Consider the following 17,530-nt stretch of genomic DNA (forward strand, 5'->3'; position numbering starts at 1 on the left):
TATCTATCTTTAAAATCTTTCATTATTTAATCCCTAACAACGACAATAATATGCATTGTTACAGTGTTTCCCACGATTTATTGATCAGTTTCTATGATTTTTTTGGTGCGTTCGTACGATTTTTTGATCGTGTTCCATAGATTTTTGGTTCGTTCCCATAATTTATTGGTATTTTCCAATTGGATATCAATACAATTGGACCAACAAATTCCGGGAAACGGCAAAAAATCGTAGTAACGCACCAACAAATATGGGAACCTACCAAAAATAGATGGGAACCCACCGATAAGTCGCGGGAAACCCTGTATATCCCAGCTGAACGTTGTAAGAATGGGATAGGCATCCTAGACCTGTAGAGATTCGATTTCCTTTACTAGACTGATATAGATATCGTGTAGCAGTTTCGGAATAAATTCCTAGCACGCGATAGGTTCAGTTCCTGGACCAAAATAAGAGTCGAGCGTCTCCGCCATCGAGTACCTCTGTACCCTTTTAATCGCTCCAAATTAAATAGTTTTCATATTAAACAATACTAATAACCTTAACCCCATTAAACTCAACTCCGAATGACTCCGAAAGACTCCGGACGATTCCGGGCGATTACGAACAACTCCGGAGTCGGATCGGTGTCGACTCCGGATTTTTGTCAACTTTACCCTTTACTGACACTTACATCTACATTGCACTGTGGTTATTGTTCCGCAGGGGAATCAACCTCTTCCTGCTTTCGCACCCGATCGTGCTCCTTCGCGTGTACCCGCAAATCCGCTATCGTCTGAAACGATGCATCGCACCGGTCGCACGGGTACGGTTTGCCATGCGTTTTCATATGCTTCAGCATGCAGTTCTTCTGCGCAAAGCCACGGGCACAGTAGCCACATTTGTGCGGCTTTTCACCGGTGTGCGTTCGCATGTGTATTTTCACGTGGTACGCCGACGCGAACCTAAAGAGAGGGAAAAGTGAAGCAAAGTTTATAAAAACGATGCATTTTTTTAAATAGAAGCAACCCGATTCCTTGGTACCTCATCTTGCAAACTTCGCAGGCATAGTGACGCTCTCCTGAAAGCGCAAAGTGGAACATTACTTGTGGGTTGTGAATCGTGTTTGCGAATCGAAAACAGTAAACGATGCACCTACCTGTGTGGATGACCTTATGCTTCACCAGCGAGTAGTGCCGGTTAAACTGTGATCCGCACGTGTCGCAGCTGAATGCTTTCGTTTTTGTATGGGTGGCCAAATGTACCGTCAGATAGCCTGCACGATAGAAAAAAAATCATTTTGATCACATTTTTTTAAAAGTTCCTCAAACGACAGTTCCCCCTTTCCATTTACCCTTCGTGCTAAACCGGCTTGGACACATACTGCATGCCCAGGGTTTCTCGCCGGTGTGGCGCTGCTCGTGCTGGCGCAGGTTGCTTCGATCGCTAAACTCTTTGCCACACTGCGAGCACAGGAACCCGGTCCCGTGCGTGTGCGTCCGCATGTGGTTCTTCAGCAGCTGCTCCGACTGAAAGCCTTTATCGCACAGCGCGCAAAAGAACGATCGCCCCGTCGCGTGACAGTACTGGTGATGCTCGAAGGCCGCCTTGGTCATTAACACTTTCGGGCAGAGGGTGCAGCGCAATATTTGATCCGCATGCTCGCTGTGCAGGTGCTGCGTAAGTTCCGCCGGTGCGGCAAACGCTGGTCGATTGCACAGTAGGCAGCGCAATTGAACGGGATTCAGTTTTGGTTGTTCCGTTGTTTCCAACAGCACGTCGGCAGTGTCTTCCTGTTTTCTTTTCGTCGTTTTTGCTTGCTTTACGTTTCTTTTCGTTGTCGCACGTGTTCGTGCATGTTTTGCTCTACTCGTTTCGTGCTTTACCTTGGGAGCAGGTATCGTTACAGTTTCTCCCTCGGAACACGTCGGATGATCTCCCTGTTCCGAGGCAACATGCTCAGCGGCATCTTCATCTTGGCTTGGAACCAACTCCACTATCTCACTTTCGCCTTCACTTTCCACCTTACAGTGTGGGCCGATTTCTTCCGTCGTTATCTCAACCACCGTTGTAGTGTGAGGTTTGCCACCTACCGACACTTCCTCCGTTTCGTACGCCAGCGGGACAATGATTTTGCCCTCGGAACTATCCACCCCACCACCACCACCACCACCACCACCGCCAGCACCGGTTATGTTCACGATGAACGTTGCGTTTTTCTTACGCGCTAAACAGTCGCGCAGCAGATCGCCACTCCTCACGCACTGCTCGTACAGCCCGTACGCCTCGAGCACTTTGGCTTTGCAACTGCCGCACACTTTCGTGGGAAAGGACATAAACTCGTCCACCTTTACCTGCTCCGCGTTGAACACCGAGGGAACTAGCTTTTCCATCATCGCGTGCATGCTGAGTGTGCCGGCACTGTACGCCACTTCGTAGATGCAATGCTCCTCCGTGCTGAGGACGGCACAGATGCGACAGAACGTTAGCTGTATCGTCATGGTTTGGTCTTGGGGCTGTTCCTTCTCCATCGTAGCTGGAGGCGGCGGCAGAGAAAGTTTTGCGACACTGTGGTGGGTAAGGCGAAGAAGCTGCGCTACAGCTGTGCGTTGTTTACATTCCGGAAAGCATCATAACAGACTCAAGGTGTATAGATGAGCAGCGGTAGCAACGATGTGTGATTATCGTGACTTTTAACCCTTCAAGTATCGTATCAACAGGTACATCCAAAGTGGGTATAGGGACTAGGTGGGCTTATAGGTTTGGCGGGAAGGCCATATTGGACGAACGAATGACAGGAGGGGATTCGATTGTGATACGTAGTTTTTCACCCACACTACGACACATCATCCAAAATAGCCATTGGAATTCACACGCATACATCAACAAATGATCGAATCCCCTCCTGTCATTTCGTTTTCATTTTTCTACAGTACGGCTGTCAATTTGTTCGGGATAAGCCCACCTGTATAATAAACCCACTTTGGGTACATCTATGGGAATTTACTAATCACAATACAGGCGGTCCCCGAGATACACGGTACCTCTTATACGCGGATTCGGAGATACGCGGTTTTCAAAATTTGACAGTTCTTGGAGCAAATTGTACTGATTTGACACATCCATTGTGAAATACCAAATAATTTCCGTGTTGATCGAATGTAAAATACCATTTAAAAAGGTTTAAAACTGTTCAATTCATTAGAAACATATCAAATAATTAATTTGGTGGCTAAAACCACCCCCTACTTGCAAAATTGCACGAAAATTAGTGATATTTTGGCTGGAAATCACGAGATTCGACTTACGCGGAAATTCGAGATACGCGGTATTTTGCGGCCGTTTTCGGTCCCCAATAACCGTGTATCTCTGGGACCGCCTGTACAAAGTTCTACTAAATTTTCTACACTTATTCCTACCAATTCCAGGACTGGTAAGGATTCATGAGCAGTTGTAGTACCGGTATGGGCCGAATATGGGTTATATTCCAAGGCCGATATGGGTTCATCATTGGTTCCAGGGCTGGTATGGATTCAGTATCAGTTCCAGTTCCGGTATGGGTTCATGATAGATTCCAGGGCCGGTATGGATTCATGATCGGTTCCAGGACCCGTATGGGTTCATGATAATTTCCAGAACTGATATACGTTCATGATAGGTTCCAGAACCAGTACAGGTTCATGATAGATTCCAGGACCTGTATGGGTTCATGATAGGTTCTACAGCCTATATGGGTACATCATCAGTTCTAAGACCGATATGAACAGTATTGGTTCCTGGACCGGTTTGGGATCAGTATCAGTTCCTGGACTTGCATAGACTTAGCGCTGGTCCTTTAGGCATCAGGTCATGTGCAGTTCTTTAAAAAAAATAGAAATTATATCTTTACTCTTATCTCTCGTCTTTTAATAATAAAAAAAAAGTGTGATCCTAATACAACAACACTTTGTATCTTAACATACACCATCAACTCTCATACGTAAAAGTAATTTACTTGTACATTTCTTTTCCTTTGAAGCTTCTCTACGCAAAGTGGCAAATCAATTCTGGCTTTAAAAAAATGAAATAAAGTATAGAGAGATCTTCACTTTATAATTCACCGTTTCCCTGGGCACCATATATAATAATGCCTCCTAATCCAACCAATCTTCTCGCCAAAACCTCTCTACATCGTTTGATTGTGCCCAGCCGCCCGTACCTCCTGCTTGACCGGCCGGCCACTGTTTCTTTCCTTTTCGTACCGAATTTTCAGTATATTCGTGCTGGTAAACCGTATCGTACCCTTGTCCTCCTCACCGGACAGTGCATCCTTGCCGCCCGGCAGATAGTGGTCCTTGTAGTGATTGCGCAGATCGGTGAGCAGCCGGAACGATGCTTCACACCGATCGCACTGGTACGGATTTTCGCCCACGTGCGTTTTCATGTGCTTCACCATGTCGTTGCTTTGCGTGAAGCTGCGCTCACAGTACGTACACTTGAACGGTTTCTCGCCGGTGTGCGTAAGCATGTGCCGTTTAACGTGGTGGCTCGAGGTGAATCTAAAATACAGGGGAAAGAATGTTAGCACACCAATAGTAGGTGGAGACACTATCACACACTTACCGCATACTGCAAACCTCACAGGTAAAGTGACGATCTCCTGAAAATAATGAGAAAATGTGGCAATATTTAATAGATTGTAATAATGCAGCAAACAGCACTACAGCAATCGTACCTGTGTGGATTAGTTGATGCTTTACCAACGAATAGTGCCGGCTAAATTGTGACCCACACGTGTCGCAGCTGAAAAACTTGGCTTTCGTGTGGGTGTGCATATGTCTGTCTAGGTAACCTGAAAAGGAAGCAAGTAGCTCCAGTTGAATCCGTTTTTGCACAAATGAACACGCCATGTCTACTTACTCTTCATACTGAAACGACTCGGGCACAGATTACACTGCCACGGCTTCTCACCCGTGTGCCGTATCAAGTGTTGGCGCAGATTGCTCCGATTGCTAAACTCCTGCCCACAGTGCGAGCACAGGAACCCGGTCCCATGTGTATGCGTCCGCATGTGGTTCTTCAGCAGCTGCTCCGTCTGAAAGCCTTTGTCGCAAAACATGCAGAAGAACGAACGCCCCGTCGCGTGACAGTACTGGTGATGCTCGAAGGCCGCCTTGGTCATGAACACCTTCGGGCACTGCTTGCAGCAATGTATCTGGTCCGGATGTTCCTTCAGCAGATGGTCGGTGTGCTCCTTCGGCGAGGTGTAGGTCGGTGCATCGCACAGCAGACAGCGGTACAGGTCGACCTTCGTTTTCGGTTCCTCCGTATCGTTGTCACTTTCCTCCTTTGGTTGCTTTGGCTTCCTGCCGGGTCCCTTCTTTCCACGCGTTCGTTGCTCGTTGCTTTTTCCGGTAGCCGAACTGTTGCGCTTAGCGTTTGCGTTTCGTGCCGATCGCGATTTGCGTGCTACCTTTTCGCTCACCACCAAGCTGCTGAGCGGTTTTTCGTCCTGTTCCTCCGAATCACAGCCAAAGTCATCGGTCGGCGATGGGGTACGCGGTTCCGCCAAATCCGGCTTTTGTTTCTTGCCCGATTTTGGCTCTTTCGAGATTTGTTTTCTAACCCGCCGGCCGGTGGCAGTGCCGGCGCTACTCTCCGTGCTCTGATCCAGCACGATCGGTTCGTCGTGATCGACAAAGTCCGACACTGTCTCCTCCACCGTCGTTTCGATCGCATAGTCCTGCTTCAGCTCATCGTCGTACGTGTTTTCAATGACCAGCGCGCCCGGTTTGCGCGACAAGCATTCGCGCAGCAGATCGCCACTCCGCATGCACTGCTCGTACAGTGCGTACGCCTCCAGCACCTTGGCCCGGCAGTCTTCGCACACCTTCCGCGGCCAGCACATGTACTCGTCCACCTTCATCTGCTCCGGGTTGAACACCGAGGGAACCAGCTTTTCCATCATCGCGTGCATGCTAAGCGTACCGTCCTTGTAGATCGTTTCGTAGATGCAGTACTGTTCGACGCTGACCGTCGCACAGATACGGCAGGTCGTCGGTTTTAGGTTTAAAATCAAAAACTCTTCCTCCATTTCTGTTAGCTAACAGTGCGCGGGGCCTGGCAGACGACGACGATGCGTGGATTTACAAAATAAACAAATTGTTTGCTTGTTGTGACATCTTCCCCCCGCTGTCAAGATTGGCATAGTGCACAAGGTGTTGAGACGGGTTAGATGTGCCAGCACTTGCATATGAATGTTGCTGTGGTTTTTAAATTGACCGTTGAGAACGGTGCACTGCAGATTCCAAGATTGCAATTATCCCAACGTGTTTTGTTTAGTTTATTGAGTAGACCGTTATTGGGAGCTCCGAATTAGTGATGGGACGAATAAAGTTTTCGTCGGAATCGATTCCGGCTAGCTTCGAAGTTTCATAGAATCGATTCCAGATAGTAGGTCCGGAATCAGTTTCCGAAATCGGCTCCGAAATTAGTTTCCAAAATCGGCTTCGGAATCGAAATCGGAATCGGAATCGGCCCCGGAATCGCAATTGGCTCCGAAATCAAAATCAGCTTCGAAACGGGGTCGGTTTCGGCACCTTCACCAGGCGTTTGGGTCCAATGACGCTATGTATTAATAGCCGCAAATAATTAAAATTTACTTGTAAACGATCCATTCTTAATGCAATTTCCAGACTAATTTCGCTTCTGAAACTGCTTATTTAAATTAAAAGACTGATTTTCATTCCGGAGCTAATTCCATTTCTATAGTAAATCTTGATTCGGTGTCAAATTGCGATTCCTACGTCGTTTCCGATCCTGAAGCCAATTCTGGAGTTGACTCCGGAATCGGCTCCTGAGGCGACTCCGGAATCGTCTCCAAAGTCAACTCCGGAATCAGCTCCGAAGTCAACCCAGGAATTGCTCTGGAATCGGCTCCGAAATCGATTCCAGCATCGGCTCTGGCATTAATTTCAAATACGGAATTAGAATCAGTTAGTTCCGATTCCGAGCTCCCACCACTAATTTCTAGAGTAAATCTTGATTCGGTGGCAAATTGCGATTCCTACGTCGTTTCCGATCTCGGAGCCAATTTTGATTTCGGAGACGATTTCGATCCCGGAATAGATTCCGGAGCCGATTCTGGAGTCGGGCCCGAATCGCCTCCAGAGTCAACTGCGGAATCGATTCCAACAACAAAATTGACACTGGAATTGAATGCGAACACAGAATCGGAATCAGATAGGTCCGATTGCGAGCACCCACCACTACTCCAAATCATGCCATCTCTTCTTGACTTCTTCTTCTGCTATTGGGCGCAACGTCCTACGAGGACATGCCGGCCTATACAGGCTTTCGAGACTTTATTCAGTACCACGCAGCCGGATTGTCAGTCAGTCGTTGTTACGCGGGGACGGTTCATATTAGGCTTGAACCCAACAACTGTATCACGGGACCGCCTCTCTTCTTTACATACCTATGGACACAACGATCTTGTATTAATCGGCCACATTCCTTTATTTTATCATGTACCAGATGATCCACCAATTAAGTTCGCGCCTATAATTTACCATTTTAAACTATCTTAAAATAAGAGGGGCAGTTAAGTTTGTAGATCTATTCATGGTAATCCAAAAAGCCGATTTCATGCAGCAAACCACACAGAAGAACCACAACAGTTTCCATTTCATCGCTCAATTCGCCCGACTTTTCCTCACTGCTGCTGATTCATTTCCTTCTTGTACCTTAACTGCAGAATGTCCTGGCTGGTAAACCGCATCCCTTTCGCATCTTCCTCGGTGGATGAGCCGGCCCCTAGCTCACCGGGCTGCTTATGCTCCTTGTAGTGGTTACGTAGGTCCACCAGGAGGCGGAACGAGGCATCGCACCGATCGCACTGGTACGGATTGCTGCCGACGTGCGTTTTCATGTGCTTCACCATGTCGTTGCTCTGTGCGAAGCTGCGCTCACAGTACGTACATTTGTAGGGCTTTTCGCCCGTGTGGGTCCGCATGTGTCGTTTTACCATGTAGCTGTTGGTGAATCTGTGAAAAATGAATGTTCAAATAATTAAACATTTCTTTGTGGAAATCTCAGCTGACCAGTCACAAACCTCATTTTGCAAATTTCACACCCAAACGGTCGTTCACCTGGGGAGGAAAAATGGACAATTTTTTAGTTACTTTTCCATTTACCAAACACAATCCCCCCCAGCTTACCTGTGTGTATCAGTTTATGCTTGATTAACGAGTAATGTTTATTAAACTGTGATCCACAAGTGTCACAGCTAAATGCTTTAATTCGCGTGTGCGTATTCTGATGGCTCTTTAGTCCTCCTACAACAACAAAACAGTATTAAAAAGAAGCACAGCGGTAAAGATAATCCGCCGCGAGAAAACTGTAATCTTTCCATGATACCTTACCTTTCGTGCTAAACCGACAGGGACACAGCGGGCACGCCCATGGCCTCTCGCCCGAATGCATTATCATGTGCTGGCGCAGGTTGTTCTTCACATTAAACTCCTTCCCGCACAGCGAGCACAGATAGTCGGACCGCTGCGTATGCGTGCGTATATGGCTCTTGAGCAGCAGTGCCGTTTGAAAGCCCCTGTCGCAGAACGGACAAAAGTGTGACCGGCCCGTCGCATGGCAGTACTGGTGCTGCTCGAAGGCGGCCTGCGCTGCAAACACTTTAGGACATTGCTCGCACGCCCGTATCTGGTCCGGATGCGTCGCCTTAAGATGGTCGGTCAGTGCGTCCGGCCCGGTGAACGCCGGAACATCGCACAGCACACATTTGTAGAGATCTTTTTTCGTTTCGAGCTTCTCCTCGTGCTGGGGCGCTTCTTCTGCTGTCGTATCGTTCAATTTTTTGATACTTTTCTTGCAATTTGGTTCGGTATCGTCATCCGATCGGGAGGTGCTGCTGTTGTCTAGAGTGGCGTTGCCTTTTTCACGCGTCGTTGAACGCCTGCCATCATTTATCCTGCTCTTTTCTTCCGGCAGTTTGTCCTCGACACTTTCAAGCGCTTTCATTTGAGTTAAGACCACTTGCCTCCGATTCCCCTGTCTCGTCCGTGCTGGAGCTTGAGTTTCAGCAACAACTCGCTCATTACTTGCCGAGGGCTGTATGCGTTTGTGTTTCCTCTTCGTTGCAGCAGCATTTCTACGCTTTTCATGCACCTTTTGCTTCGCTATGACGATTTCTGGGCGATGCAGCACTTGACCTTCTTCGAGCGACTCGTCGGAATTATCCTCCAGTGGGTTGCAGTTCGCCACAGTATCCACTATTCCCGGCTCCAGCTCAGATATAACAACTGCCTCCTCCACCAACACATCGGGCGTGTAATCCCCCTTGACCGTAATCATTACTTCATCGCACATCGTCGCATCCTCCTGCTCGTTGCACAACCTTTCCAGCTGCTCTGCACTTTGCCCACATTGCACGTACAAAGCGTACGCCTGTAACACTTTCTCGCCACAGTCCTGGCAGATTTTGGCCGGCCAGTTTGCAGTATGATCGTTGAAGATGGTCGGGAAGAGGATTTCCAGCATGCAGTGCAAGCTTAAAGATTCGCCCGGATCGCATGGTTCCTGCATGCAGTGGTTCATCTTCCAGGGCGTGACACAGATGCGGCAGAAGGTTGAGCGAAGCGATAGCTCGACTGAATTGTTTTCCTCGTCCATGGTGTGGTACACGGTGGACAATTGGCACTCACTTGCGTAAATTGCTACAAAATAAAATCCTGCAAAATGGTTCAATTTACTAAAAAATTAGGTACATTGCACCTTTCCCGTTCGAACACACAGAATTCCAATGTTTACATGTCATCAGCACAGACAATTTCCAAAACAACACACTATCAAGGTTGATTGAGTTAAGGTATGACAAATAGTAATTGAGTTAAGGTATGACGAATAGCTGAACAAGTCTTGTTTTATTCATATTTCGAAATGGAACCCGACTTCCGTTGTTCATTGGATTATACATTTTGTGTAGGACATGTTAGCAGTTATTCGTGCTCAATTTAGTGTTCAGTTTCATGAATCTCTCGTTGAAATTCATACATATGAATTATCAGGATGAGTGATTTGATTCTTCAATTCACTGATTCAGATTCATGAACTTGAATCCCGGTTGCAAAGATTCATGAATCTCCAAATATTCTTGAATCACCAAAGATTGATGAATCTCGAAAGATTCTTGAATATCAAAATATTCATCTCTCTAGGGATTCATCAACCCCATGAGATTGATACATCTCCAAAAATTCATAGAGCTTAAGTTTCTCATTATTACTCTTTTTGAAGCAACAACCTACATGGTCATTCCAGCCTATACATGCTTTCGGGACTTCTTGGCAAGTCCACGCAGTCAGATAGTTTGTTTTGCTACGGGGAGACGGTCCATGTTGTTTAAGATGTTGGGGATGTTGTTTGGTGAGATCGCGCAAATTAATTATTTTGCAAATGATACATCTCTAAAGATTCATGAATCCCTGGATATATACGAATTTTAATGGATTTATTAATCTTTTAGGTTCATGAATCTTTGAAAATTGTTATAACTTTCGAGATTCATAAATCCTTGGAGATTCATGAGTTTTTGAAGAGTCAATTCGACATTCACTCATCACTGAAGATTCATATGAATGAATTTCATCGAAAGAGTCATGAAACCCAACACTAATGACCACGTAAGTTGTCATGCCAAGAAGAAGAATGATAAAAACTCAAGATCTATGAATCCTTGGAGATTTCTGAATCACTCGATATTCGTAAATCTTTCGAGATTCATAAATCTGTCGACATTCGTGAATCTTTTGAGATTTGCGAATCTTTCCAACCGACATACTGAATCTGAATCAAATTTACACTACACTGGTTCAATTTTTGTAAAATATAACCCGATATCATTATGGAAGCAATTTTTTAATAGAAACTTTGAGCCTCGCGACAACATTCACCGTTATGAGGGTTTCACATCATTATTGGATACAAAATATATATTTCATACGATACAGGCGCGTTAGAATTACTGGCGGCATAGGTAGTCCTATACCTAATACGAGACTATTACACCATAATAAAAACAATAAAATAAAATAAAAAAGTTACATTACCTAGAACAATCACCTACAAACGCCTCTTCCCTATAAAGAATACAATTTAGCTTGCTCTTTCAATACGCATACAATATCTTTCTCAATATCTGATTCCAGTTGCGATTTCTGCCGGCTCAAGTTGTATCGTATTTATTCTCCTAAAAGTATGTGGTTAGTGTAAGTGTAAGCTTCGTAAAGCGCAAACTAGTACCGCGACTGCGTATATGCTATATCCCCAATCCCCCCACATTGTTACACACCCGTGTAAACTGCTACAGACCTGTTCCGCCCTGCTCAATCGTCACCACCGCTGCCCTCATACTTTTGGCTGTACTGGCCCATCTCTTTTTGGTATCGCAGCTTCAAGATTTCCGTGCTGGTAAAGCGTATATCCTTATCGTCCACGACCGGGGACGGCCCGATACCGTTCTCGCTCTCCACGTAGTGCTCCTGATAGTGGTTGCGCAGGTCCTTCAGCAGCCGGAAGGACGCGTCACACCGATCGCACTGGTACGGATGGTCGCCGACGTGCGTTTTCATGTGCTTCACGAGCACGTTGCTTTGCGCGAAGCTGCGCTCACAGTACGTACATTTGTAGGGCTTTTCCCCGGTGTGCGTTAGCATGTGCCGTTTCACGTGGTACGGCGAGACAAACCTGTGAAGCGAGAGTGGCCCGTTTAGAGAAGTTTACTAAGACAGTTGGAAATGAATATGTTCTTACCTCATGGGACAAAGCTCACAGACAAATGGGCGTTCTCCTACGAAAAAAGAGGGCAAAACACACACTACTCGTTAGCAAACAAAAACACTTATCAATCGCTTTCTTTATGCCGTTTTCCTGTTACCTGTGTGAATGATCTGATGCTTCACCATCGAGTAGTGTTTGTTAAACTGCGAGCCACAGATCGGGCAGGTATAGATCTTCGTTTTTGTGTGTGTACGCATATGCACGTGCAGGCAGGCTGAAAACAAACACACACAGCAATAAATAATTACTTGCTCCCCAGCACTTTACCTCCTACTGTCCCCGCACCTACCTTTCGTATTGAACCGACAGGGGCACAGACGGCACGGCCACGATTTGCTGTCCGTATGGAATGTCATATGCTTCTGCAGGCTGCTCTTGGTGGTGAACCCCTTGCCGCAGTACGAGCACAGGAACTTGGGACCGCGCGTGTGCGACTTGGTGTGGCTCGTCAGCAGCCCCTCCGTCTGGAATCCCTTGTCGCAGAAGTCGCAGAAGAAGGACCGGCCGGTCGCGTGACAGTACTGGTGGTGCTGGAACGTCTGCTCGCTGACGAACACCTTCGGGCACTTGTCGCACGGCCGTATCTGGGCCGGATGTTCCGCCTTCAGATGCTCCGTCAACTCACCGGGCGTCTCGTACGTTGGCCCCGAGCACAGCTGGCACCGGTACAGCTCCGTCTTGGATTCGAGCTTTCCCTCCGCGCCCGGCTCGACCTTTGGCTTACGCTCGCGCTTCTTCCTTTCCTTCGGCACCTTCTCGTCGGTCGGCTTCGCTTTCGGTGCGCCTCTCGCTTTCTTGCCTCTTCCGGCGGACGACGGTGGTTTCCATTCCGGCTCTGCACTGTTGCTTTCATCGGCAAACTCTAACTCCTCCTCTTCGAGCACTTCCACCTCCGGCTGCTGCTCCTCCTGTAGTTGCTCCTGTGGGTCCTCCAGCTCCTTCTTGATTTCCGTTACCTCCGCAGGTGCGGTGTGCGCTTTCTTCGTCCGCGAACCCCTCGGTGCGGGTTCGCTTTTGCGCGCCTTCACCGTACGTCGGCGCGATGAGGCGGGCAGTGGTTCCAGCTCCGGCTCGAGCTCCGTTTCCGGGATGAGATCGCACTCCAGGAACTCTTGCGCCTGCTCGTCCACCACACAGTCCACCGGTACGATCGCTTCGTCTGCGTGCATTTCCTCCTTGGCGGAACGTTTCTGCAGTCGACCGCGGCTATCGAGACAGGTCTCGTACAGCTCGTGCGCTTCCTGCACCTTGCGCTTGCACTCCCGGCACACCACCATCGGCCAGTTCATGGTGTAGTCGTGCTGCACCTGCTCCTCGTTGAACACGCCCGGGAACAGCTTCTCCAGCACGATCTGCAGGCTCTGGGACCCATTTTCCTCCAGCGGTTCGTGCATGCGGCACGCGTCCGCCGCCTCCGTCTCCAGCACGCAGATGCGGCAGCACGCCGTTGCGTCGGTCGATGGCCATACCACGTCCACGTCCATCGCGGATCAATTGCACTTGCACTTGCTAACGGGGAATAAACGAAATGGGACAAAGTGCTTGTTTGTTTACCCCGCAGATGAGCTTAGCGATTTGCTCAGCCCAAGCGAGGCGTCTTTCTCTTTCTTTTTTTGTTGTATTATGCGCTGTCAAACGAACGCGTCGAAACGTCATTTAAAGCAATCGAGGTCGTTACATGCAAGGTGTGCTACATTCAAATGGAACGCACAACACAAACAAATTGCTTCTTTTGGAATGAGAGAAATAAAAATGTATAAAATGCATTTATAAATAAGTGATTTAAAAAAAAGTATTTGCGTTCTTATTTCTAGATGATAATTTATGCCGAACAACTTTTTGTTATATTTTTCAAAATATCATTTGTTACGCGGTTCAATTAGTAAAATGCCTCTTTTTGGGACTGTGAAAAGCTGTCGAACTTAAAAATAATTGCAGCCTTCCCACTGCCCCGGACGAAAACGAAACTGGAACATAAGTTTGGCTTCATCTATAAACTATCGGTGGCGACTCTTTTTGCCCTTCCTACTCCATTGCAGGAAACTCGGTCGCCTCTGCCATAACCTTCCGCTGGCCAGCGCTTTCCTCGTACCGCTGCTCGCTGTACTGGCCCATCTCCTTCTCGTATCGCATCTTCAAAATGCTTGTGCTTGTGAATCGTATCGCTTTCCCCTCGTCCGCGGACGAACCGGCCCCTTTATCGACCGGCGTGCACGTCTCCTTGTAGTGGTTGCGCAGATCGGTGAGGAGCCGGAACGATGCTTCACACCGATCGCACTGGTACGGGTTTTCACCCACGTGCGTTTTCATGTGCTTCACCATGTCGTTGCTTTGCGCGAAGCTGCGCTCACAGTACGTACACTTGAACGGCTTTTCACCGGTGTGCGTAAGCATGTGTCGTTTCACGTGGTAGGTCGAGACGAATCTGTAAGAGAGGGAAGGATAATTTTTAGTCCTTTGCACTGCGATCGTCTGCATGTCAAATCAAAACCGTACCTCATGGGGCAGAGATCGCAACTGTACGGACGTTCACCTGGAAATAACGAGATCATATTTTAATAATAATTCACAAGCACACACTCATCACACTCGTTCATGCCTACCTGTATGGATTAGCTGGTGCTTGATCAGGGAGTATCGTGTGTGGAACTGTGAGCCACAAATATCGCAACTGAACGGTCTTAGCTTCGAGTGTGTTCTCTGGTGTAAGTTTAATGCACCTGCGCAAAAGAAAAACGAACAAAACAGGTCAAGAACATATCATGCTACACAAGATTCACCCCCTGAAACATACCCTTCGTACAGAACCGGCTCGGACACTGAGTACAGGCCCACGGTTTCACGCCCGTGTGGCGCACCAGATGCTGCCGCAAGTTGCTCTTGTTGTTGAACTTCTTCCCGCACAGCGAGCACAAAAACTCGGCCATCTCCGTGTGCGACTTGGTATGGCTTTTCAGCAGATTCTCCGTCTGGAAGCCCTTGTCGCAGAACATGCAGAAGTAGGAGCGCAGCGTCGCATGGCAGTACTGGTGATGCTGGTACGCCGCCTCCGTCATGAACACCTTCGGACACTTGTCGCACGTGCGTATCAGGTCCGGATGTTCCGCCTTCAGGTGATCGGTCAGCTCGGTGGGCGACCCATACGTTGGCCCCTCGCACAGCTGACATTTGTACACGTCCACCTTAGACTCTAGCTCAACGCCACTGCCACCCTGATCCGACAAATATTCGGCCGCTTCCACCTTGATCGTTGCGCTTTGCTTCCGTTCCTTCCTGCCTTCCGTGCTGCTTTCGTCGCCTTCGGCTGGTTCGGGTTTAATTTTGGGCTTCCGACCCCGTTTCTTTGCCACCGGTGGTTCGACGGTTTGTTCCGCCGTGGAATCATCCAGCTGATCGGTGCTTTCTGCCCGAACTTTGGGCTTTCGACCCCGTTTCTTTGCCACCGGTGGTTCGATTGTTTGTTCCGTGGTGGATTCATCCAGCTGATCGGTACTATCTGCCCGAACTTTGGGCTTTCGACTCCGTTTCTTTGCCACTGGTTGGGAGGTTTGTTCTCCCGTGAATTCATCCAGCAGAACGATATCTTCTTCCAGCACCATTTGCTCCTCTTCCGTGACGCTCTCGTTGGTCCGGTCCTGTTTACTCATTCGCTTCGGTCGCTTCTCCTCCTCCACGAGCACGGTGGTGGTCTGTGGTAGTGGCCGGGTTCGTGGTCTGCCTCTTTTCCGCGGTACACTTTCCTCGTCCAACGCTTCCAACGGCTGCAAGGCGGGTGGTTCCTCCTCCCTCGACAGTGCTGTCTCGCCATCGTCAAAGCTACACTCGATCAGCACCTCGTACGGTGCACAGGATTGTTCCGCCTTCTCATCGTCCGTGCAGGACCGTGGAGCTTCCCCTAGATAGCGCTGCAGCCGCTCTTCGCTCTCTATCAGCAGCAGGTACAGCCCGTACGCGATCATGATCTTGTGCTTGCAGCTATCGCACGCTTTCGTTGGCAAGTGTTGCTGGGTGGTGGGTGAATCTTTCCCTTCCGGACTGGCAAACATGGGAAACATTGCCTCCAGCATCATGTTAAGGCTTACCGAATGGTCGGCGTCTATCATCTCGTCCATGCCGTGTATCGCCTCCGGCTCGGACACGCAGACCCGGCACCACTCCGACTCGAACGCCGCTGTGGAAGGATATTCCTCATCCTTCATGTCCATCGCGGGCGGTTGGGAACAATTTCTTTACAATTTACACTAAAATTTTGTTTATCGCTATTGTTGTTTACGAGCCGATGCTAGCAAACTCGTCCAAGGTGTATGGATATTAGGAGGTGAAGTGCTTCAGAGCAAATTGACATTTCACGACTTGACATCAAGGTGTATGGATATTAGGAGGTGAAGTGCTTCAGAGCAAATTAACATTTCACGACTTGACATAACAATACTGGGGGCTCCGGTATAAAAATCGGGAAGGGCTGGAGGGGGGTATAGAAAATTGTATGCGATGTGACATAACAATACTCAATGATGGCGCCCGGCAAACGCGCTAATAATTCACCTCCTCAATAAATACACCTTGAACTCGTCCACTTGTTTGTCGTCGGTCTATAAACAAACGTCATCGTGGTAACAAGCTGTTGCCAAGGTACATACAGGGTTGCAGGGCTGTCAAACCCGAAGCAGAAAGTGTGAGCATAAAGAGCATCGGAAATAAAGTAAAAAGTATGTAAAGTAGTAAAGTACAGTAGAGCGTCGATTATCCGGGCAGCTCGGGACCGGACGGTTGCCGGTTAATCGATTTGCACGGATAATGGTCTAAGAAATGTCAAACGCATATAAAAAATATGCAATTCACTAGTTTTATGATTAATTCACTTGGAATCAATCGATTAATCGCTTGTATAATATTATTTTAATCAAAAACTATAGGTTTAACAGCTGTTCATGAACAAAAAGGAATTTCGAAAATACCACTAGACACTACAGAGCTGCACAAGGAACTGGTTACCCACTTGACTATCGCTGCAAACTTTCGCCGTACGCATGAACAGCTGTCAGATTTATGCGCACGGTTAAGCCGCCTGCCGGTTAATCCGTCCCCGGATAATCGACGTTTCACTGTATGAGTTTATCTTTAATGTTTACGATAGGATTGCACGGGATTAGGCAAGAATCGAGTGTTAAGAATTATAGTGTTTTTGTTCGAGATAAAATTGCATCATACTCCGAGTTACGATAAATATAAGGTGTCATTTCCAGCACCCGGATTAACAAACACTCGGACAAACGGATTTCCTCCATAGTATTTTTAATGATTGCGACTAAAAATTAACATATTAGATATCTTTCTCTTTAAAATTCGCTTGAAATGGAAAGCTATTGGCTCAGGAAGCTTAAGTTCTGTTTCAGGTCTAGTTCCTTCGGCCCTCAGGTGCTAGACGAAGATAGATTCGTGATCAATTCCAACATTAGATTCACATTTGATTCAGGTTTCATGATTTTTTTTAATTTTGATCTATCAAAATTACACACAGAACGTTTCCTATGCCTACATTAGCAGAAGGGAGAGAGCAAATCGTTATGAATGTGCTCTACTTCATTTGCTCTCACTGAAAATGATAGGGGCACTCATCAAAAGTGAGTGACTCTCAGCTCAGTTACCTTGTGCCACTTCTGTTCTGCCTCACACGGTGGGAACAGAATTGGAACCAAATTTTGCCCGTTTTGTATGG

General features: G+C 47.6%; 1 protein-coding gene across 1 annotated transcript; it reads right to left on the reverse strand.

Moving 5' to 3' along the window:
• Nucleotides 1–53: 53 nt before the first annotated feature.
• LOC120956244 (uncharacterized) lies at nt 54–16,287 on the reverse strand. Its single transcript, XM_049608984.1, has 20 exons — nt 14,606–16,287; nt 14,415–14,531; nt 14,308–14,344; nt 13,840–14,236; nt 12,101–13,301; nt 11,909–12,025; nt 11,785–11,821; nt 11,359–11,718; nt 8,382–9,727; nt 8,178–8,294; nt 8,072–8,108; nt 7,676–8,003; nt 4,879–6,061; nt 4,694–4,810; nt 4,582–4,618; nt 4,148–4,517; nt 1,334–2,606; nt 1,139–1,255; nt 1,024–1,060; nt 54–944 (listed from the first exon to the last, which is right to left on the reverse strand). The coding sequence occupies exons 1-20, from the start codon at nt 16,014–16,016 to the stop codon at nt 692–694; spliced, it is 8,892 nt and encodes a 2,963-aa protein (XP_049464941.1). The 5' UTR covers nt 16,017–16,287; the 3' UTR covers nt 54–691.
• Nucleotides 16,288–17,530: the final 1,243 nt, after the last annotated feature.

This window comes from Anopheles coluzzii, chromosome 3 (genome assembly GCF_943734685.1).
Source record: "Anopheles coluzzii chromosome 3, AcolN3, whole genome shotgun sequence".
In the NCBI taxonomy this organism is placed as follows: Eukaryota; Metazoa; Arthropoda; class Insecta; order Diptera; family Culicidae; genus Anopheles; species Anopheles coluzzii.

Coding starts and splice junctions, on each gene's coding strand:
- LOC120956244 (XM_049608984.1), bottom strand. CDS start 16,016: ATGGACATGAAGGATGAGGAATATCCTTCCACAGCGGCGTTCGAGTCG. Junction 14,237..14,307: donor TGCGATCTCTGCCCCATGAG/GTACGGTTTTGA, acceptor CCTCTCTTACAG/ATTCGTCTCGACCTACCACG. Junction 945..1,023: donor TGCGAAGTTTGCAAGATGAG/GTACCAAGGAAT, acceptor CCCTCTCTTTAG/GTTCGCGTCGGCGTACCACG.